Source organism: Macaca thibetana, chromosome 11, assembly GCF_024542745.1.
Source record: "Macaca thibetana thibetana isolate TM-01 chromosome 11, ASM2454274v1, whole genome shotgun sequence".
Classification (NCBI taxonomy): Eukaryota; Metazoa; Chordata; class Mammalia; order Primates; family Cercopithecidae; genus Macaca; species Macaca thibetana.
In genome coordinates this window covers 25,110,828-25,134,906 of record NC_065588.1, presented here as the reverse complement: position 1 = coordinate 25,134,906, position 24,079 = coordinate 25,110,828, and the positions used below count along the sequence as shown (strand labels likewise).

The 24,079-nt window shown below is 39.9% G+C and overlaps 1 protein-coding gene across 1 annotated transcript in view; it reads right to left on the bottom strand.

Moving 5' to 3' along the window:
• The window catches only part of IRAG2 (inositol 1,4,5-triphosphate receptor associated 2), a 105,226-nt gene extending 81,545 nt beyond the window's left edge, over window positions 1-23,681 (bottom strand). Inside the window, exons 1-9 of the mRNA XM_050746684.1 lie at window positions 23,083-23,681; window positions 22,633-22,743; window positions 16,083-16,263; window positions 12,448-12,527; window positions 12,280-12,358; window positions 10,396-10,554; window positions 6,807-6,924; window positions 3,708-3,758; window positions 399-476 (exon numbers count right to left, since the gene is read on the bottom strand). Coding sequence (XP_050602641.1) covers window positions 399-476; window positions 3,708-3,758; window positions 6,807-6,924; window positions 10,396-10,554; window positions 12,280-12,358; window positions 12,448-12,527; window positions 16,083-16,263; window positions 22,633-22,743; window positions 23,083-23,656 — 1,431 coding nt within the window. The 5' untranslated portion in view covers window positions 23,657-23,681. The remainder of the gene's footprint in view (window positions 1-398; window positions 477-3,707; window positions 3,759-6,806; window positions 6,925-10,395; window positions 10,555-12,279; window positions 12,359-12,447; window positions 12,528-16,082; window positions 16,264-22,632; window positions 22,744-23,082) is intronic.
• Between the last annotated feature and the right edge of the window lie 398 nt (window positions 23,682-24,079).

Genomic DNA, 24,079 nt, shown 5'->3' with positions numbered 1-24,079 from the left:
AGAAACACACAATAGATTAGTGGCTGCTTAGGGTTGGGGTGAGGATGGTGGATGGGGGTTGGTTCCTGTTAAAGGGATTTCTTTCGGGGTGACGAAAATGTTTTAAACTTGATTTTGGTGATGGTTGCACAACTCTGTGAATGTACTGAAATACACTGACTTGTATACTTTAAGTTGATGAAATTTAAGGCATGTGAATTACATATCAGTAAAGCAGTTGCCAAAAAAAAAAAAAAAAAAGGAAAAGGAAACTAGCTTTTATATAACTCAAATATTTTGTAGACAAGTTTCAGAATTTATAACCAAAGCTTAGTTTGTCAATGAGGCATAGACATTTTCATAAAATCATATTGGTTTGACAGAAAAAAATATTTTACCAGTATTTGGGAAGTGCTTACTTGGTGCTCTGTCTCAGTTTTAGACAAGTCTTCAATCTTCTTTTCCAGTCTGTCTATATCCATGATGTTCTTGATATTCTAACGTAAAAGACAGTATTCTTGGATTTAGCACCAAGAAAAATAAAACATGAGGACAATCAAAGTCTCTTTTAGGAGGTGGTATTTCATCACTCTCAGTATTGCCTTTTTATCTTCCATTCAACCTCAGCTGCTACTCCCATAGTCATAAATTCAAACTTGTTATTACCAGTCACTACAGCCCCTCCATTATCTTAATTGCAAGCATCCCGCTCTTCAACAACCACCTCTTGCCTTTCCAGATTACTTCCTCTATACCCACAAACCTTCAATTCCCCCTGGAACTTGCAATCCATTGATCCGACCACCTTTTCATTATCCTTCAACCTTCCCATGAACTCAGACCCCTCTTTATTTAGCTTCAGTTCTTCCCTGGGCAATCATTATAATCATTCTCTTCCAAATGCCATTAGGCCATTCCCTGCCTAACTCCTGCTTCTTAGCATTTACCTAAATTAGCTTACCACCCACTCCAGCACCCTTTCAGAAGAACATGCTTAAAGAAAGCATGAACAGACAGGTCACACGTTTAATTCATGGTCTTTAACCTCAGTGTTTACTGGTGATCATATCATATCATCCTGGTATACTTATACTGCCTTTGACCTAAATCAGGGGGTGGCAAACTATGCCCAGCCCCCTCACTTCACCCCTAAAGGCCAAATCTCCACCCCTGAAGGCCTAAAGGCCAAATCTATACCTGTTTTTGTAAATAAGGTTTTATCGGAGCACAGCTGTGCCCATTTGGGTACATACTGTCTATGACTGCTTTCACAATACAAAGGCAGAGGTAAGTAGTTGACGCAAAGGTGATTTTTGTGGCTACCAAAGCCTAAAAATATTTATAATCAGGCCCTTTACAAAAAATTTTCCAACCCCCAGCTCATTTCATTCCTTCTCTTTCCTCAAATTTCCAATACCCCCTCCAACATCCTCACTCTCAGCTGATGATTTTGCTTTGTATTTCACTGAGACGCTAGAAACAACCAGAAGAAAATTTCCTTCTTAACTGAAAACGTAATAAATAACTTTGGATATATGACAAAGCATTTCCTGATCCAAACACTTCTGTCCACCTCCACTGCAACTGCTCAGTCCAAGCCCCCATCAGCATTTGACTGGATCATTTCAAAGGCCTCCTAATTGGTCTTCCTGCTTTTCCTCTTGCCCCACTACAATGGGATTCTAAACCCTGCCGCCAGAGTTGTCTTGTTAAAATGGAATTAGATCACACTACTCCTTTTCTCGAAACACTTCAGTGGCTCCCATCTCACTCAAGTGTGTGTGTTTTTTTGTTTGTTTGTTTGTTTTTTTAAAGCCAGAATCCTTAGGATGCCTGTGTAAGCCCCTTGTGTCTGGACCCTCCAGCTCTTGGCCTGCGTCTCTTGCTACTTGTTCACTTTGCTCCAGACACTCTGGCCTCACTGTCCCTCCACAATAGCAGGCAGGCTGCAGCCTCACGATTTTGAGCTATTTCTTCTGCCTGGAAGGTTCTTTTACAGATAAACCTCCTTTCCCAGTTTTGAATCAAAGGATTAGCTTCATAAGGCTGCTTTTCCTAACCACCCTAGTTTAAACTGCACTCCTCTCTGCCTTAATTCTGTTTTCTGCTTTTCCTTTCTCCATAGCTCTTATTACCATCTAACACACTAGTTCCACATGAGCTATTTTGCTAAGCTCATATACTCAGCACTTACAACAGCTCTAAGGTCTTCCAATGAATATGTGTTGAATGAACGAAATGAATGAATGAATAAAAGTGAATCACTACCCAAACCATTGTGATGTTACTCTTCACAATGCATCAGATTTTTACCTCCCAAAGGAATCTTAGCTAGTGACAACATTTATATTCATTTTCTAATGTAAGTCAATAATTGTAATGCTATTTCATGATGAAGGGCTTTCAGTCTTCCTTCTATCTCAATTCTGAACTGGTTTGGTACAATTCTTTGATACTTGTCACTCATTTAAACAAGAGGAGAATCATTTAAATAGGAGGAGAAAAATATCTTACATCAGAAATTTAACTGTAAAGCACTAGTTTCACAAAAGCCTGGCCTTGTGGCTATACCAGCTCTGAATCTAATGTAGGCTTTCTTTCCAATCTTTAGTTGTTCCTTTCCAATCCATTATAAAATTGTAAAATACCCACCTGGCCCACATTTTGAATAACTCTCCAGATTGTGCAGCACAGCTTCATAAATACTTCTGATAGCCTTATATAAAAGCAAAATTTTTAAACTGGCATACTACTTGATATTCAAATAGTATCTATTAGAAAAGGAATTTTCCCTGCAAAATAGTAACTTACTAGTAGCTTGTTCCCTGTTCTTCCAATGCTTCAATTTTGTTGCTTTAAAAAAATTATACTCTTTTTCTTTGAGATTGTACTAATATTTCCTAATACTTATAAGGTACATTGTGGTTTACCAGATGGCTTCACATGAATTATCTTAGTTAATCTCGAAAATAATTCCATGGCATAGGTACTGTTAGCCCAGAAAAGGTAAATGGTCTTTCCAAGGTCCTTTTTTCAGTGAATTTAAGATTTGAATCTTAGACTTAAGACTTTTGCCACTTTGTTCAATGGAATTAAATGGAAAATCATTGGCCGGGCGCGGTGGCTCAAGCCTGTAATCCCAGCACTTTGGGAGGCCAAGATGGGCGGATCACGAGGTCAGGAGATCCAGACCATCCTGGCTAACACGGTGAAACCCCATCTCTACTAAAAAATACAAAAAACTAGCCGGGCGAGGTGGCGGGCGCCTGTAGTCCCAGCTACTCGGGAGGCTGAGGCAGGAGAATGGCGTGAACCCGGGAGGTGGAGCTTGCAGTGAGCTGAGATCCGGCCACTGCACTCCAGCCTGGGCGACAGAGCTAGACTCCGTCTCAAAAAAAAAAAAAAAAAAAAAAAAAGGAAAATCATTAGATAACATCCATATTTTCCTTCTTCATTTGGATATTTTTTAGATGGGTTCATTGTATTTCATCTTAAATTTGAATTTCTTAAATCCCATTTCTTCCAAGAATAATTGCAAAAGTAACAGTTCCTCTGTTCAGACGTGAAAATCCCATCCACTCCTCCTCACTCGTAATTTGACAAGTCAACCTGCTCTCTGGCCTATAGAGCCTGACCATTTACATGATTTTTATTTAACCCACAGCCATAAATCACGATGATATGATTTGCATGTTTGTCTATGCCAGTGTTTAACGATTCTGACATACCTCTTCCTGTAGAATCCGAATCTTAAGAATCAGAGCCCGGTTTTCTGTCTCCTAATTCATTGTGAGAAAAATAATTAAAACGTATTTAAGATGTTTATGAAAATACCACATATTTACCTCCAAGGCTACTGACGTTCTTTACTAACTTTAAATGTGGCATTCACCTATCACAAATGAGCCTATTCTGAAAATATTTTCAATGTGGGGTTAAGCCTTGGCTAACAGGTTCTTGGGGATCTAAGTGAAGTCGTTCTCCTCCTGGACTCTTTGTAACTATGGTTGTTAGGGAGGAAAGGGCAAAAGAAACAAAAAGTAACAACCTGCAACCTGCCTTCTTTCCCTGCTACTTCATTTATGACAGGTAGTGGTAAACTCAGCTATTTAAACAGCACCTTGAAATCACAGAGCTCTAGCATTCTATTTGAAGTTGTGGATATTCTCAGATTCAACATCATCACAACATATGAGCATCAAAATTGTTTTATAATTAACAGCCTCAAATTCAGAACCATCAGAAAAAAAAAAAAAAATCAATATATTTCAGGGCAGGTTATTTGCCAAAATGTTAACAGTAAATTTCACAGGTAGGTTAAGAATGTTGCAAAACTTTTTATTTGTTAATATGCATTTTTTTTAATTTTTATAAAGTAAATAGGCATTACCCTTATAATATAAAAACGAAAGAAAAAATATCTCAAGCCAGAATTTCATTGACACAATAATAAACACCCACCCCTGCCCCCCGCCCCGTGTACTTAAAATCTGAATACCTGAGTTCAATTCTGGCCCTACCTTTTTTTTTTTTTTTTTTTTGAGACGAAGTCTCGCTCTTGTTGCCCAGGCTGGGGTGCAATGGTGCGATCTCGGTTCACTGCAATCTCTGCCTCCCAGGTTCAAGTGATTCTCCTGCCTCAGTCTCCCAAGTAGCTGGAATTACAAGCGCCTGCCACCACACCTGGCTACTTTTTGTATTTTTAGTAGAGACAGGGTTTTACCATGTTGGCCAGGCTAGCCTTGAACTCCTCACCTCAGGTGATCCGCCCACCTCAGCCTCCCAAAGTGCTGGGATTACAGGCATGAGCCACTGCGCCCGGTGGCCCTACCATTTTTTTAAAAAATTGACAGATAAATAACATCATATGCTTTTATCATGTATAATATGATGTTCTGAAGTACATATACACCACAGAATGGTTAATTTAGATCTATCATTTATTAGACAATGGACCTTGAACAATTAAAAACTTTCTCTGAACTTTATTGCTCTATTACATTTTTTAGTATACAAAAACACAGCAACTTCTGTTTCTACCTTACAGATTTTCTATTATTACCTATGAGATGAAGTATGAACTAAATCTTTTGAAATTATAAAGCACTACAAAATGCAAATGATTAGGGTTCTGTATCTAGGACTCTACACTTTCCTTTTATTTATTTATTTATTTATTTATTTTTTGAGACCAAGTCTCACTCTGTCACCCACGCTGGAATGCAGTGGAACAATCTCGGCTCACTGCAGTCTCCACCTCCTAGGTTCAAGCGATCCTCCCACCTCAGCCTCCCAAGTAGCTGCGATTACAATTGTGCACCACCATGCCTGGCTAATTTTCGTATTTTTAGTAGAGACGGGGTTTCACCATGTTGGCCAGGCTGGTCTTGAACTCCTGACCTCAAGTGACCCACCTGCCTCAGCCTCCCAAAGTCCTGGGATTACAGGCATGAGCCACCGTGCAGGCCAAAATTCTGCACTTTAATCAATAGCAATTTCACATTACCAACACCTAAGAGGGAAAAAAGGACATTGAATGCTTTACATGCGCTAGCTCATTTATCCCTCCCAGCCTTAGGGTAAGTAGTATTGTTATCTCCATTTTATCTAGGAGGACCCAGGGGCTTAGAGTGATTATGTAGCAGGGCTAAAGTCACACAGCCCTTGGAGCCAGAACTTGAATGCAGGCAGTCCGACTCCCAAGCGTGGGCTCTTGACCAGTTCTCTCCATTGCCTTCAGTTAGAAGCTCCTCAGTGGTCCCAGATTGAGTCTTTCCTATAATGCATCCATACAGACTTGCAGGGTCACAGAAGACCTGGTATTCAATAGGCTAGTCCCCACATTTTACTACTGAGGCAAGAGCTAAGCTAAACGAGGTTATTTTGTTTGTGGGAGGTCATAAGGGACCACCATAGGGCTGGAACCAAGTCTCTCCGTGATTTACAGACTAACAACAGTTTTGCAACTGATACCTGAAACAAATTAGTCGGAATGACTTTCAGCCACTTCTTACCACAGTTAACCATGCTAGAGTACTGCTGGAATCTATCAGGATTCTGAAGATTATTACTAATTCTCTATTCAACAGTTGAAGCTTCTCAATAAAAATGATCACTTCTCTGGCATCTGAGTTAAAGTTTAGTCTAAATGAGTCTTCTGCTCTGAAATTACAAGCCTGTGCTTATTTAGCATAAGGAATGATTTATGTGGCTTCTCAGTAACCTGTAAGTACTGAGAGAACTGACTTTTTTTTTAATCTGAGAAAAAAGGTGAAAGTTTCACAGATTTTTTTAAATTCAAGTGGTTTTTAGTATCAGATATTTTTGAATTCTCCTATTGACTTTAGGAGGCATTCCAAATATTTTCTGGATTTTCACAAACTATTGTGAATGTGACTGAGAAACATGTAAAAAATTTAAATCTTGATTGAAAAGGAGGCCAAGCACAGTGGCTCACGCCTATAATCCCAACACTTTGGAAGCTGAAGCAGGAGGATCCCTTGAGCTTGGGAGGTCGAGGCTGGAGTGAACCATGATCCTGCCACTGCACTCCAGCCTGGGCAACAGAGCAAGATCCTGTCTCAAAAAAAAAAAAAAGAAAAGAAAAGAAAGAAAAAGAAAGAAGAAAGAAGAAAAAAGAAAGAAAAGAAAAGAAAGAAAAGAAAAGCACAGATTTAAAAAAATCCTACCTGCCTTTACTTTTCTAAAGTCTTACCAATTCATTCATCAGCCTATTGACTTCTGATGTTCCACCAGGTAAGTCCTCTTGTATATTTCAGTTATGTAAATTATATGCCAAATTCAAAGTACTATAATAGATGACTTACTAATTGTTTGCTCTGGGCTACAATCATGCTCTTCTGCTCTTCTGAAGCATTCATACTAAGTTTCAGTTCCTCCAGTTCTTCTTTTAACAGATTTGTTCTCATAATAGCTTGGTGGGCACTGTGGGGGTGGGGGGAGAAGGCCATGAGCAAAACCTCAAATATAACCGTCAAAGACACTAAGAACAGCCAAGGACTATTTTGGACCCAAGTTGAAAACCACTAAAGGCTTAAACCAGATGCCCACAATAGTAAAAATATACCCATGATCTTTCAGTCCTTGGAAAAGGAAGGAATTTGGAGAAAGTGGGGAGTGGGGAATGGAGACTAGGGGGAAAACAGACAAATGTATTCCTGAAGCTAAAGATTTAGAGGATCCCTTTGAAATTCATCATTGGCTGAATCACCTGGTTCTTTCCCCCTACTAAGACGTAATATTAGTTAATGCTGTTCCACAAATATTTATTGAATAATACCATGTTCTAGGTGCTCTACAATGCAGGCTACAATGGTGAACAAAGGGACATGGTCCTTGGTCTTATAAAGCTTACATACTATGGAGAGATATGACAACTAAACAAATAAATAATTACCAAGTCTCTATACGACATATCCTATAAAGAAGTTTATCATACTGTTGATTATAACAAAGCATGGGAAAAAAACCTAAACATCCACCAACAGGAAACTGATTAAATGAATTATGGTAATCCATATCATGAAATTACCTATTTGCAGCTCCCACTAGATTATAGACTGTTCCCTTAGGAACAAAGGCTTCAAAGAAGATATACTTTTTTTCCTAAGAAATTACATTGATCATTTAACAAATACTAATTGAGGGCTGAACCTGTCCCAGGCACTGAGCTAGGCATCAAAGAAGGGAAGAATGACTGAATCCAGAGAACTCTACTCATCTGGAGTTTATAGCCTAGTGGAGTAAATAGACAATCATAATGACAATACAGTATGAAAAGAATCAAAAGAGATAAGGGTTTCTGGCTTGTAGGCAACTGGAAGGAAGGTAGTGCTGTTCTACAGTAGATATTCTACTAAGCACTAGGCTAAACAGGATGAATATGACATAGTTCCTCCCATCAAGGAGGTTACAGTGATATAAACAGGAGGCAGGGAAATACTAGGTAGAAAAGGGCAGGGTCCCTGGCAAGGGCTCCATCCTCAAGCCTGGACCCATGGCCCTAAATGAGAACTTTGCATCCCCGTTTTCCCACCTGAATGTTGCCTTTTGGCCCACCACGCCCCCATCCTGTACCCATAAAAACTCCAAGCTCCACTGGCAGAGGAGCAGAGCAGCATGAAATAGAAGGAGAAAAGAGAAGAAGCTCTGAATGTCAAGAGGAGGAGAGGCAGTTGGACATCAGAGACTAAAGTCAGAGAGGAGTTTGGCCAGGGACTGTCGGGCAGGAGTTTGGCTGGGACAGCTAAACTCCAGGGGAAGATTATCTTTCCAGGCCATCCCCTTTCCAGCTCCCCATCCTGCTGAGAACCACATCCACCACTCGATACAATCTCCACGTTCACCATCCTTCAAGTCTGTGTGACCTGATTCTTCCTGGATGTTGGACAAGAACCCAGGTACCAAGAGGGCAGGATGAAAAAGGCTGTCACCTTGATCCTCCACTGAGCTAGTTTAACTCTTAGCTGTCCATGGATGGCAAATGCTAAAAGAGTATTACTTGTAACACATGCCCTCTGGGGCTCCAGAGGTTGTGGGCAACCCCTAGATGCTGCCACAGGCTGGTACAGGGTTTGTGCCTGCTGGCACCCAAAGGCACTCACGCCAGCTCCTACACCTGCTCAGCTGCATGCTCCCCCTCCTTCAAGGGTTTGGAGCGTGGCAGCTGAGCAAACAAGCATCCTTGTTGCAAGTCCCACAAGGGGGTCAAGGGAACTCTCCTGCCTAAACATTTAATACAGAAAACAAATTACACTATGATGGGACAACTAGACAGTATCAAAACTAGGTTGCGGGAACCCAAAGGAAACAGACACTCTTCAGAAAGGATTAGGGGAAGGAGAAAAGAGAAAGACACGTGGCTTAATTTTGTAGACAGTGGCGTTCTGATTGACCATCTGGATTCTCCAGCCTTTCTGTCCGTTATGTGAGTTACTTAATTCCTTTCAGATATGTTTCTTGACTGCTTATTTAACCAGAGTTAGATTCCAGTGCTTCCAACCAAAAATCCTGACCAACCCATTCATTCAAAGCAGTTTTGTTAACTGAAATATAACAATTCAAAGTTTCTTTAAGTAATAAATAAGCCATTGTGAAATGAAGAGGACTTGAGGTAAGCAACTTTTTTAAAGATTAGTTTGGAGACTGGACTAGACAAGGTCAAAGATTTTGAGGATGAGAATGCTTTAGTGAAACATATGACTGGGCATGGAGGCTCACTCCTATAATCCCAGCACTTTGGGAGGACGAGGTGAGCAGATTACTTGAGACCAGGCATTCAAGACCAACCTGGGCAACATGGCAAGACCTTGTCTCTACAAAAACACAAAAATTACCCAGGCATGGTGGCACGTGCCAGTAGTCCCAGCTACTTGGGGGAGAGGGGGTGAGGCCGGAAAAGCACTTGAGCCCAGCAGATGGAGGTTGCATGCAGTGAGCTGAGATCATGCTGCTGTACTCCAGCCTGGGTGACAAAGTGAGACCCTGTCTCCAAAAAAAAAAAAGAATGAAAGAAACATTTCCAGTCAAAAACTCATGCATGAATGTTCATGGCAGCATTATTCCTAATAGCCAAAAAGTGGAAACACCCCAAATGTCCATCATCTGAAGAACGGATAAACAAAATCTGATATATCTATACAACTGAATATTATTCAGCCATAAAAAGAAATGAGGTAGTAATACACACTATAACATGGATGAACCTTAAAAACATTATGCTAAGCGAAATAAGCTACACACAAAAGTTCACATATTGTATGATTCCATTTATATATAATGCCCAGAATAGGCTAATCTATAGAGACAGAAAGTAGAATAGAGGTTGCCAGGGGCTAAGAAGAGAGGAAATGGAGAGTACCTGCTGATAAGTATGGAGTTTCTTTTTGGAGTGATGAAAATATCCTGGCATTGGATAATGGTGATGATTGCACAACCTTGAGAATATACTCAATTTTTTGTTTTGTTTTGTTTTGAGACAGAGTCTTGCTCTGTCACCTAAGCTGGAGTGCAATGGCACAATCTTGGCTCACTGCAACCTCCACCTGCCAGGTTCAAGCGATTCTCTTGCCTCAGCCTCCGGAATAGCTGGAATTACAGGATCGTGCCACCATGCCCAGCTAATGTTTGTATATTCAGTAGAGATGGGGTTTCACCATGTTGGCCAGGCTGGTCTCAAACTCCTGACCTCAAGTGATTCACTTGCCTCAGTCTCCCCAAGTGCTGGGATTACAGGCATGAGCCACCATGCCCAGCCAGAGAATATACTCTAAAAACACTGAATTGTATACTTTGAGAATGAATTTTATACTATGTGACTCTCAATTTTTAAAAGGTATTTTTAAAAAGAAAAAAGAACTGAAAGTTCCCAGCACACCGGACCCTACTGTGGCTCACCTTTTTACCTGAAGGCGCAATTCGGTACAGTCCTCTGATAACTGGCTGTTAGTTTCTTCCAGGTTTTCTAAAGCCAACTTAAACTTATTATTTTCTTCTTCAAGTTTTTGTTTGTTGAAATGAAGGTCTGCTACGTAGGCAATCAAATCAGACACCTCTCTGAAAGCGAAAGAATAGATGAAAATAACCTTCACGTCACTAATGCCTTCCAATAAAATAAGGTATATGGTTAAACAAAACAAATTTTGATATTCTGGTGAGTTTTTTTTTTTTTTTTTTTAACTTTACCCTCATCTGTCATCATAATCGATTGATACAATAGTTATTCAGATGTTTATTACAATAGCGTCAAAGATGTTTCCCAAAATTTCCAAGTAGCCATCATTTGCCAGTTGTAAAATCAACTTCCAGTTTTTGTTGATTCTTTTCCCCCTGACTCTCAACATCTGTCTTCTAAACTGAAGAGTTCCTATTTTTGCCTGGAATATGAGAGATTCTGAAATAAATGGACACGATATTCTTTTTTTTTTTTTTTTTTTTTTTTTTTTTTTTCATTTTTTGGGACAGAGTCTTGCTCTGTCGCCCAAGCTGGAGTGCAGTAGCACAATCCTCCGCCTCCCAGGTTCAAGTGATTCTCCTGCCTCAGCCTCCAGAGTAGCTGGGACTACAGGCGCCCGCCACCACACCCGGCTAATTTTTGTATTTTTAGTAGAGATGGGGTTTCACCATGTTGACCAGGCTGGTCTTGAACTCCTGACCTCAAGTGATCTACCCGCTTCAGCCTCCCAAAGTGCTGGGATTAAAGGCATGAGCCACCCTGCCCAGCCTATATTCTTTCCGTGAAGGAATCTCGGCAGGTTTCCCTAGGAAACAATTCCTAGAGTCTTATCATTGTAGTCTGTGGCTCACAATTCAGACTCATCTTTCCTAATGTTTTGTATAACTTGTCAATGTTTATGAGCATCATCTGCCATGACATCAGTTCACAAATCCTTTCAGAGTCTGGACTGTGTGTTTCATGGAGCCCCAGGCCTCCTTTTCTTTTTTGCTATCGTATCCCAGGGCCTAGCTCAGTGAGAACATAGTTCCCACTGCACTTTTCTTTTCTTTTCTTTTCCTTTTTTTGAGATAGAGTCTGGCTCCGTCGCCCAGACTGGAGTGCAGTGGCACAATCTCAGCTCACTGCAACCTCCACCTCCCAGGTTCAAGCCGTTCTCGTGTCTCAGCCTCTCAAGTAGCTGGGATTACAGGCACGTGCCACCATGCCCGGCTAATTTTTGTATTTTTAGTAGAGACGGTGTTTCACCATGTGGGCCAGGTTGGTCTCAAACTTCTGACTTCAAGTGATCCATCCACCTCGGCCTCCCAAAGTGCTGGGATTACAGGCATGAGGCACCGCGCCCAGCCCACACCACTTTTCTTTATGGATAAACCCGAAGTGGCAAGGATAAAATAAGGGAGAGGCAGAACCACTCTCCTTAATATCTAAAACTTACACATGTCATGGGAAACAGTTTTTCTCATTCATGTCTAAAAGATTCTACTAAAGAAGTGCTTTAAAATAATTTCCAAAAGAGCTTACGGTCAATATCATAACCCTACTTCAAGTGGAACTTTTTCCCTACAAGAAGCTCATGAAATTAATGAAGGAGAAGGGCTTCATGAGAGAGCAAGTGATTTTTGGATTACTAGTCACACGAGAATTTGTGTTCCTAGTGAAACTGTAATGCAGGCGTTATTAGAATCAGTTAAGAATTTAAAATCAATTATGTTAACTCTACTGCAAAAAAAGAGCAAAGTGACTTTATCATAACTGAAATACATAGATTTATATAAACAAGAAAAATGAAGTTGAAACACTTGCGAAAGCAGAGTAAGGCTTACAAGACTCCTTTAGATGTGTCTCCTCCCAAAGCCTCGAAGCTCCCCGACGTAGAATCTGTTGTATCTGTGCTCATCTTCACTGAAACACATACAAGAGTTTTATGAAAAGAAAATCATTTTCTCCAAACTGTAAGAAAACAGAACAATCCTGAAGAAACACATACATACTTGTTCCATCTGATTTTATGCCATCCTGTTCAAAAACAGAATCATCAATGATGCTGCTTAATCTATGATTCACTCCTTCCCTGTAGCCAAAAAAAACCAAAACCAGTGAGCTAGGATTCTTTGCCTGACCACAGTTTTGTCCTCTTTTTTTTTTTTTTTAGATTTATGCTCTGTACTTTCCTTTTCAGGTATTTCCTTCTGAGTTAAAAAAATACATATTAATTCAACAACTATTTGGAGCCCAGTCCTATGCTAGGTACTTAGAGTGATAGAAAAGAATTTGTGTTCCTAGTGCAACTGTTTCTAATGTAGGTGGTACATTAGGCATTCCTCCACCATCCATACACTTTTAGTTAATATGAAAAAGAAAACACGTAGGCAGTGTATGATTAGGAGATGTGGGGTCTCGGTGGATTAGGAAATAGACATAGGTTGGAGTGGTAAGTGGAGATTAGTGGAGGTTGCAAGATCATGGGGCTTAAGAGATTGAGAAGGAAATACATGAACAACGAATACTTTGGGATATATTGACAGGGATACATTTTCCCTTTCTCATGGAGAACCAAATAGAACCTCGACTAATTTTACTTCGAGCATTTTACTTCTGGAATCTGGGAAGCCCTCTGTACAGGGTGTGCAGCACACACACTCTAGCTTGAACTGCAAAATAAACATATTAACATTTCAGGCCGGGCGCGGTGGCTCAAGCCTGTAATCCCAGCACTTTGGGAGGCTGAGACGGGTGGATCACGAGGTCAGGAGATCAAGACCATCCTGGTTAACACGGTGAAACCCCGTCTCTACTAAAAAATACAAAAAACTAGCCGGGCGAGGTGGCGGGCGCCTGTAGTCCCAGCTACTCGGGAGGCTGAGGCAGGAGAATGGCGTGAACCCGGGAGGCGGAGCTTGCAGTGAGCTGAGATCCGGCCACTGCACTCCAGCCTGGGTGACAGAGCGAGACTCCGTCTCAAAAAAAAAAATAAATAAATAAAACATTTCAACCATTTCCTTTCAGAGTCTTATATTATAATTCAAGTTTTGTTACTTAACCTAAGCACCTCTCTGGAGCAGCCACAAAATTCAAAAATATATGTTTACATCTCATTGTTTGTCATTGTGAGATATCTGTCACACGTTGGGGGAATGAAAGAACTCAGTGTTCTGACTTCCTGTGTTCACGTCCATCCCCATGTCTGAGTTTCTGCTCTTCTGTATTTCTACCGCCCATGTTTTTTCCTTTATACTTGTTATAAAAATGGTTTTTTTCTTTTTTCATGCTGTTTTATACTTATTAATATCTTTATTATACAAACCTACATATTTTAGAAATATTAAATTCATAAGAAAACAAAAAATTAAAACCATTATGCAAAAATAATCATTTTGGCATAAATTCTTTCTAACATTTTCCTATGCATATTTTTATTTCTTCCAAAAATGGGATTATACTACATGTACAGATCTATGACCTATTTATGTGAAGTAATTACATATGAATTTCTCTTATCAAATATTATTACTTTGAATGACTAGTATTCTAGTGTATGGAAGTACTATAATTTGTCCAATTGTTTCTTTTTAAATATCTAGATTGCTTTTATTTATCACTGTCATAAACTACCTTCTACCTTCTATATTAGTGTTTACAATTAATTATCTTTCTTAAAGTTACATTACTTCTCAAAGAGGCTGCCTTTGGTTTTTGTTTTTGTTTTGGAGACAGGGCCTCACTCTCTTGCCCAGGCTGAAGTGTAGTGGCTCTGTCACAGCTCGCTGCAGCCTCAAACTCCTGGGCTCAAGCAATCCTCCTTCCTCAGCCTCCCAAGTAGCCTGGACTATAGGCACATGCCACCACACCTGGCTAATTTTTTAATTACTTGTAAGACAGGATCTTGCTAAGTTGCCCAGACTGGTCTGAAACTCCTGGCCTCAGGTGATCCTCCCACCTTGGCCTTCCAAAGTGCTGGGATTACAAGCATGAGCCACCACACCTGGCCAAGACTGCATATTTTTAAGGGCCTGATACACATTCCTAAATTGCTCTTTAAAAAAACTATGCCAACTTGCACTACTCCCAGTGATATATGGGAGGGCTTATTTGTCCACCCTTTTCACAGCCCACAACATGGGATACAGTCATTTTTTAAAATCTTCATTAAACCCATGGGTAAAAATGATATATTATCTGTATTTGCAGTTTTTGATTACACTAACATTACTTATTTCTATATATTTATCTTGCCTTCATGAATAACCTGTGTATGGCATGCAACATTTCAGTCATATTTTCTTATCTATACATCCTAATCCTACCAGAAATCTGGTAAGCTTTTCCATTCCTTGGGCTTGACATTTTCTCTTTTTTGAGATGGAGTCTCACTCTGTTGCCCAGGCTAGAGTGCTGTGGCACAATCTTGGCTCACTTCAACCTCCGCCTCCTGGGTTCAAGCAATTCTCCCACCTCAGCCTCCCAAGTGATTGGGATCACAGGCATGCACCATCATGCCCAGCTAATTTTCGTATTTTTAGTAGAGACAGGGTTTTACCATGTTGGCCCGGCTGGTCTCCAACTCCCAATCTCAGCTGATCCACTCTCCTCAGCCTCCCAAAATGCTGGGATTACAGGTGTGAGCCACCGTGCCCAGTCGACATTTTCTTCAAGCAAATCTTAGCATGCATCGGCAGATAGGTGAAGATTGGTGGCTGAATAGGAGGCATAGGAATTAGGCTTCTTGACCAGGTGCAGCAGGTGGCTCACACCTGTAATCCCAGCACTTTGGGAGGCCAAGGTGGGCAGATCAGCTGAGGTCAGGAGTTCGAGACCAGCCTGGCCAACATTATGAAACCCCATCTCTACTAAAAATACATGAATTAGCCAGGCATGGTGGCGCACACCTGTGATTCCAGCTACTCTGGAGGGTGTGGTGGGAGAATCACTTGAACCCAGGAGGCAGCGGTTGCAGTGAGCAGTGATTGTACCACTGTATTCCAGCCTGGGCAACAGAGTGAAACTCCATCTCAAAAAAAAAAAAAAAAAAAAAAGAGGAATTCGCTTTCTGTGGAAGAAGATACACATCTCCAGCATCTGCCAAGGGCACCTGAGATCATGGATGCTCTTCTCCTCCTTTACCTTTTTCTTTTTCCTATTCTACCATTCTTTCTTTTTCCCCTTAGCCTCCCTATATTCTAGGATTCCAAATTACATTCACTGACTAGTCCCACTGCTCTTAAAAAGGAGTCTATTATTGAATTTAAATACATTTGGAGATTTGATAGTATTAATAATTCACCTGACTCATATATCAGCTCAATTCTCTGTGAGAATATAACATGTGCTCCCCACTAATCACAAGAAATGAATGACAGCAGTAGTTCCCAAAGCATGTCCAGCCCACGCCCAGCATCAATATCATCGGAAACTTGTTAGAATGTAAATTATCAGGCTTCACCCCGGATCTACTGAATCACAGTGGTGGGGCCCCAGCAATCAGGTTTAACATCATTCAGGTGATTCTAATGCACGCTACAGCGCTGGATGATAGTATTTCCATCGACACAGGAAACAGTAATTAGCATAATTATAATCAATTGTTAAAATAGAACCTTAAACTGCATCCCACTAGGACTCTGATTACCATTTGTTTCCACAGTAAGCCATCGATTCTTTCATCATGGCCTGGAAAGTTTCCAGGTCCACATGTGGGTCTCTCTTCTCAGGATCAAGCATGTTCCACAACTGCTCAAGGCCACTGTCTTCAGAATTTTGGCTAGTTGTCTGTCTCAGGAAATCAATTATTTTGGCCACTCCTACTGAGCCTTTGGAAAAAGAAGAGCAGATCAGTTCTGAAAGATGGAGAAAGTTATATTTTTAACAAGTGAAGTACCTATCTCTTTCATGTCTCCTGATCCTAGAAACATGCTATAGAACCCTGGCAGTCCTGTGGAGCTGGCACGTTACAGTGTAAAGAACACTGGCTTTGGGCTCAAGTCTAATGGACCTAGTGTCAAATCTTGGCTCCGAAGATTACCAGCTGTGTAGCTTTGGGACTATTACTTAACCTCTCTGAACCTGTTTCTTTATCTGAGATGGGGACGATGATACCTATCACACAGAGCTGTGAGCTTTAAATATTGATGATATACGTAATCAATAATTTCTCGTGAGACGTGACCAAAATAACATTACATTTTTTTCCTTTCAGTTCCTTAAAAAGTATTCAATGAAGGAAGTTTTTTCTCTGCTGCAGTTAAAATTTCAATCTCAAGTGAAAATTTCTACTTTTTAGGGGGTGGAGGTGGCATTTTTAGACAGTCATCCCTACTATCACATTCAGAAAATAAAATCATCCAAACTATGTTAGTCATTGAAGCACCAATCTTTTTTAAACATAAGACTTTTCTTTTACTCCCATCAAAGGCCTGCCTTGGGCTGGCTACTTGCAAAGGAGAGGGAAAAATTAAGTAGAAGTTTGAAAGGGCCTATGCCCCAGAGATGGTTCTTCCCTTAAGGAAATAAGGATAGACCATGACATCAGAAAAAAAAATCTCATAATTAGAAGGAGGAGATACTCATAAAGGAGGCTGAATAACTTCAAAGTTATTAATAACTTTAATGTTATTTAAACTTCAGCATGTCATTTAGATGTTACAGTATTAGAAAGATAAATAGGCCGGGCGCGGTGGCTCAAGCCTGTAATCCCAGCACTTTGGGAGGCCGAGACGGGTGGATCACGAGGTCAGGAGATCGAGACCATCCTGGCTGACACGGTGAAACCCCGTCTCTACTAAAAAATACAAAAAAACTAGCCAGGCGAGGTGGCGGGCGCCTGTAGTCCCAGCTACTCGGGAGGCTGAGGCAGGAGAATGGCATAAACCCGGGAGGCGGAGCTTGCAGTGAACCGAGATCGCGCCACTGCACTCCAGCCTGGGCGACAGAGCGAGACTCCGTCTCAAAAAAAAAAAAAGAAAGAAAGAAAGATAAATAAAATGACTAATACAGTTATTTAGAGAGAGAACTGTACGGTTTTTTTTTTTTTTTTTTTTTTTTTTTTGAGACAGGGTCTTGTTCTGTTGCTCAGCTGGAATGCTCCCAGCTCACTGCAACCGCAATCTCTTGACCTTAAGCGATCCTCCCACCTCAGCCTCCCTAGTAGCTGGGACTACAGGCATGTGCCACCACACCCAGTTAATTTTTGTATTTATTATACAGATCGGATTTTGCCATGTTGCCCAGGCTGGTCTTGAACTCCTGGACTTAAGGGATCCACCTGCTTGGGCCTCCCAAAGTGCTGAGATTACAGGTGTGAGCCACCGTACCCAGCAGCGAATTGCATTTTTTATTTGTAGAAGAACTGGAAAGCAAGCTGGAAAGCCAGCAATAATCCATTTATCATATTTTCCTCCACTAAAACTCTAAGCCCTCTGTCATATCAAAACTAGAAAGGCTTCCTGTGATGGTTAATTTTATGTGTTAACCTGAGCCATGGGGTACCTAGATATTTGGTTATACATTATTTTGGGTGTCTCTGTGAGGGTATTTTTGGATGACATTAACATCTAAATCTATAGACCAAGTAAAGCAGATTGTCCACCTAATTCAGGTGGGCCTCATCCAACCAGTCGAAGGCCTGAACAGAACAAACAAGTTGACCTTCTCCCAGGTAACAGAGAATCTCTCCTTCCTGCCTACCTTCAAACTGTGATGTTGATTTTTTTTTTTTTTTTTTCCTGCTTCTAGACTTGAATTGAAATGTTGGCTCTTCCTTGCCTCAAGCCTGGTGGCTTTTGGATGGGAACTACACCAGCAGCTCTCCTGGTTCTTAGGCCTGTGGACTTGGAATGGGACTAAACCATTGAATCTCCTGAATCTCTGGCTTGCTGACACCCTGCATATCTTGGGACTTGCCCGCCCCCATGATCGCATGACCCAATTCCTTATGACAAGTCTCTTTAGCTAGCTAGATTAAACTGATAGATACAAATATAAGTATCTCTTCCCACCGGAGAGCCCTGGCTAATACACATCCTATTTCCCTTCAGTGAAGCTTTCTTATTTTCTTCAGAGAATTAATTTCTTAAATCCTGTCCAAGCAGAGGAGCTCTCTGGGAATAAATAAGCCCCACTCATCCTAAAGAAATAAATAAGGGTACAGACAAATATTTTGCTACAAATGCTCAATATAGTGATTTTATATGTAAAATATTTATTACAGTTTTGGGATTTTTTGAGACAGAGTCTCATTCTGTTGCCCAGGCTAGAATGTAGTGGCATGATCATAGCTCATTGCAGCCTCAGCCTCCTGGGCTCAAGGCATCCTCCCATCTCAGTCTTCCAAGTAACTGGGATTACAGGCGTGTGCCACCATGCCTAGCTAATTTTTACAATATTTTTTTGTAGAGACAGGGTCTTGCTAGGTTGTCCAGACTGGTCTTGAATTCCTAGCCTCAAGTGATCTTCCCGCCTTGGCCTCCAAAATCTCTGGGATTATAGGCTTGAGCTACCATGCCTGGCATATTATAATCTTTAAAGCAGAAAAAAAATAATATTCAATTAAGATGGACTGGTTAAACGTGTTACCTCAAAAAATGGTATAGGATATGAAGAAAATTTTTTTATGTGAAGACAGGTACTCAAATTATTAAATGAGAAAAAGCAGATTATAAAACAAGTTTGAAAACATTCTCACACATACCAGAGAATACATTAGTATATCATTTAAAACAAAAAAAGGATGACCAAGAAAATATCTTAAACTATCTTTAGCAATTATGTTGCTCAGCTAATTTTTCTTTTATTTTGAGATGGAGTCTCGCTCTGTCTCCCAGGCTGGAGTGCAGTGGCACCATCTCAACTCACTGCAGCCTCCACCTCCTGAGTTAAAACACTTCTTATGCCTCAGCCTCCCTAGTAGCTGGGATTACAAGTGTGTGCCACCATGCCTGGGTAATTTTTATATTTTTAGTAGAGATGGGGTTTCACCATGTTGACTAGGCTGATCTCAAATTCCTGGCTTCAAGTGATCTGCCCACCTCGGCCTCCCAAAGTGCTGGGATTACAGGCTTGAAGCACTGCACCCAGCCTAAATTTTTCTATTTTTAGTAGAGACATGGTTTCACCATGTCTCCCAGAGTGGTCTCAAACTCCTGGGCTCAAGCAGAGCCTCCACCTCGGCCTCCTAAACTGCTGGGATTACAGGTCTGAGCCACCCCACCTAGCCTCAATTTAGTATTTTTAAAACTGGTAGATAAAGAGAATCAATGAATCTTTTATCCTGCCTCTCTCCTTCAGGACACCAGTATAGCAAAATAGTTGATAAAGCAGAGTAGAATTTCTCATTATAGATGTATTTCAGGTGATACATTTGGAAGGAATGATAGAATATTACCATTTGCAACATCTAATGAAAACATAAGTCTAGGCCTTCATCATCAGTAGTTGCCTTCTGTTGAAAACACATAACACCATCTATGTATTTAGGTTGATGCAAAAGTAGTTGTGGTTTTTGCCATTACTTTCAATGGTAAAAACTCCAGTCACAATTGTACCAACCTAATAGAATTCTTGCCCCCCTACAAAACAAAAATAAATAAATAAATAAAAACCCTCAAACTTTTATCTGATTATATTTCTAAATATAGGAGACAGAGAAACAGGTTGTGTTCCTACAGATACACAATCACCAGATTTCAGATTGTGGTAAACTAAGAAATAAAAGAATGGGCTGGGTGCAGTGGCTAACGCCTCTAATCCCAACACTTTGGGAAGCCGAGGTGAGTGGATCACCTGAGGTCAGGAGTTTGAGACTAGCCTGGCCAACATGGTGAAACCCCATTTCTACTAAAAATACAAAAAACAGCTGGGTGTAGTGGCGGGCACCTGAAATCCCAGCTACTTGAGAGGCTGAGGCAGGAGAATCATTTGAACCCGGGTGGCAGAGGTTGCAGCGAGCCAAGATCACACCACTGCACTCCAGCCTTGGCAACAACAGTGAGACTCTGTCTCAATTAATTAATCAATCAATGGATGGGTTTCTTTAACAGACAACAAAATGCAAAAAACAGATGGAAAGCGAAACAGAGATAAGGCAGACAACCAACTGCAATGAACAAATCTTTCTTGGATATTGGCTTGAACAGTAAAACTGTTTAAGGAAAAAAGGATATGTATCTATCACACAAATGAGAAATTTTGACTACTAACAAGACATTTGATAATATTAGAAAAGTATATGACTTTCAAAATCATGATAATGGCATTGTAGTTGTGTTTTAAATTAGTCAATTATCTTTTAGAATTATCTTTACTGAAATATTTATGAATGAAATACTGTGATCTCTGGGATTTGCCTCCAAATAATCCAGAGTAGAGGAGAGGAAAATGAGCAGGGTTAGAAATGAGACATAATTGGTTATGACACATATATAAGGGTTCATCATATAATTCTACCTCTGTATATGTTTAAAATGTTCTATAACAAAAAAATTATGAATTCAAATAAAACAAAACCATATTGACAGGAGTTGTGGAAAGATATACAACAAATCACTAACAATGGTTACTCAGGGGAACAGGATTACCAATATTTTTCCTTCTTTTTGCTTGTCAGTATATTATTAATTTTATTACAATGAGCATGAATCATTTATATACTTAAAATTACTTGTGGAATTTTTTTTTCTCTCTCAACTTTTAGGTTCAGGGGGTATATATGCAGGTTTGCTACATGAGTGAATTGCGTGTTGCTGAGGTTTAGTGTACAAATGATCCCATCACCCAGGTACTGAGCATAATACATGATTGGTAGTTTTTCAACCCATGCCTCCCTGCTCAAGTAGTCCCTGTATCTACTGTTCCCATGTATATATAATGTCTAACTCCCACTTAAAATTGAGAACATGCAGTATTTGGTTTTCTGTTCCTGCATTAGTTCGCTTAGGATAATAGCCTCCAGCTGCATTCATGTTGCAGCAAAGGACATGACCTTGTTTCTTTTTTTGGCTTCCATGGTGTGTAGGTATCACTTTTTATTTATCCAGTCTTCTGTTGATGGGCATTTGGGTTGATTCCATGTCTGTTCTATTGTGAACAGTGCTGTGATGAACATATAAATGTATGTGCCTTTCAGGTAGAATGATTTATATTCCTCCGGGTACATACCCAGTAGACAGATTGCTGGCTCAAATGGTAGCTCTAAGTTCTTTGAGGAATCTCCACACTGCTGTCCACAGTTGCTGAACTAATTTATATTCCCACCAGCAATGTGTAAGTGTTCTCTTTTCTCCATAACCTCACCGACATCTGTTGGTTTTTGACTTTTTCATAGCAGCCATTCTGACTGGTGTGAGACAGTGTCTCATTGCAGTTTTGATTTGTATTTCTCTAATAATTAGTAATGATGAGTATTTTTTTCATGTATTTGTTGGCTGCATGTATGTCTTCTTTTGAGAAGTGTCTGTTCATGTCCTTTGCCCACTTTTTAATGGTGTTTTTTGTTTGTTGAATTGTTTAAGTTTCTCATAGAGTCTAGATGTTAGACTTTTGTCACATGCATGGTTTGTGAATATCTTCTCCCTCTCTGTACATTGTTTACTCTGTTGACAGTTTCTTTTGCTGTGCAGAAGTTCTTTAATTAGGTCCCACTTGTCAATTTTTGTTTTGTGGCAATTGCTTTTGGGAACTTATTAATAAATTATTTGCCAAGGCCAATGTCCAGAATGGTATTTCCTAGGGTTTTTGTAGTTTTAGGTCTGGAAATTTTTTAAAAAACACGTCTCAAAAATAAAAATTAAAGAAAAACAGAAGTGAAAGCCCAAAATTAACTAAAAATTCTGAGTTAAACTTGTATAGTGGTTTTACATATTTGAAAAGCATATTTCCTGTGGGTCACCACCTGTGACATGTAAGTAGCTTCAATAAATAAAGATGGTAAGTCAGCTGATAAGCTCAAAAAGAATCATTCAAGTCACTGTTAAAATATGCTGATGCAAAACAGGTACAGGGAAATTATAGCGAAATAACCAAACCCTACAGAGCAAACCTTATTCCCAAATTAGGTGGCATCCATCACATATGCAGACACAGACAGTGAGCCCCACATATGAATCATTTCCCTTTCTCTCACAATAGAAAGTTCAGATGACTTGGCGAGTCCTACCAAACATTTGAACAGATAATTTTCAGCTTACCTTTCTGTTTTATGTCACATGCATTAAAAATATTGGTGAGTGCCTCTTCACAGGCCCTGTTGATGCTATATGTTACATCTTCTTTACCATCATCAGCTTCTTGTTTCCATCCTATTAGAAGAAAAAGTTTGTAAATCCTGATGCTTTCTGTGCTGTAATGATTACTTTTCCTTTTTGTGGTTTAACAAAGAAAACCTATCACAATAAATGGCCTTCCCCTTAGATATAGGGAAATACTCCCCTATATCTAAGTAATCCCATCATGATGTTCTGCTTTGTTCCGGAAACAAACATAGTTAAAACAGAAAGGGAAAGATGGATGATTCCATCCAAACTTTAATAATGTAGATTTTTTTTTTTTTTTTTTTTTTTTTTTTAGTTTAGGTATTCTAAAAGTATATATGCTTATTGCTCTACTGGAAGGACAAACATTAAAAGATGAATATTTACCATGTCCATTCAGAGATAATTTTTTTACCACTGAATCCTGAGGATCAAAACCCTTCAAACTTTGACCAAAAGTGGAATCAAAGTCAGGTGTTAAGGTACTAAAATTATTTTCACTACAATAGTTATTCAAATCCTTGTTAGAGAAACACTCTGCTTTTCTGATCTGTGACATCAAAGATGTATCATTCTTGTTGCTCTGTGACTTCAGCTTTAAGACATTTTCAGAACTTGTGAGAATAACAGAGTATGTTGCAGTCTCAGGGGAGCTGAGGTGAGAGATGGATGGGGTTCTTGGGGATATTATTTGAGGCGATGAAATGAAGGCATCCACTTCCTCAGAACTTGACCAATGAGAGTCAGGCGTAGGAACACAAGCAGCAGTCATTTTCCTCAGTACCTCTTCAAAATCTTTCTTGGTGTTGGTCTGTGGGCTATCAAAACTGCTAGACTGGTATTTGATAATCTGCTGAACTGGATTTGAAGTTGCTTCTCTCTTGTGGATGGCTCTGATCTTTCTACAAATGCTTTCCACTGGGTTATGCCGCTTCTCAGTTATCTTCCTTGGAGATGCCATTGTTGACTTTCCTCCAAGTATACAGATGAAGTGGCTGAAGTGTAAGCAAAAGTAGATAAACATATTTAAAAGTCAGCATTTTCCTAACAATAATTTAGCAATAGGTGATTTATTTCCAAGTCAGCTTTGGAGGGATCACAACAAGATGTTCAGTTGCTCTAAGCAAATTTTCCACGCATTTAACTTTGGCCCCCAAATTTCAGGAAAATAACAGCTAACATATATAAAGTATTTATCAAGTATGAGGCATGGTACTAAGCTCTTCATACCCATCAACTCATTTCATCCTCAAAACAACTTTTTGAGATATACATTACTACTTTCTCCATTCTCTGGCAGAAAGAGAATAAGCAACACACCCCAAGTCACTCCAATAAGTGCCGCAGCTCAGGCAGTCCAGCTCCAGAGCCTAGATAACCATAT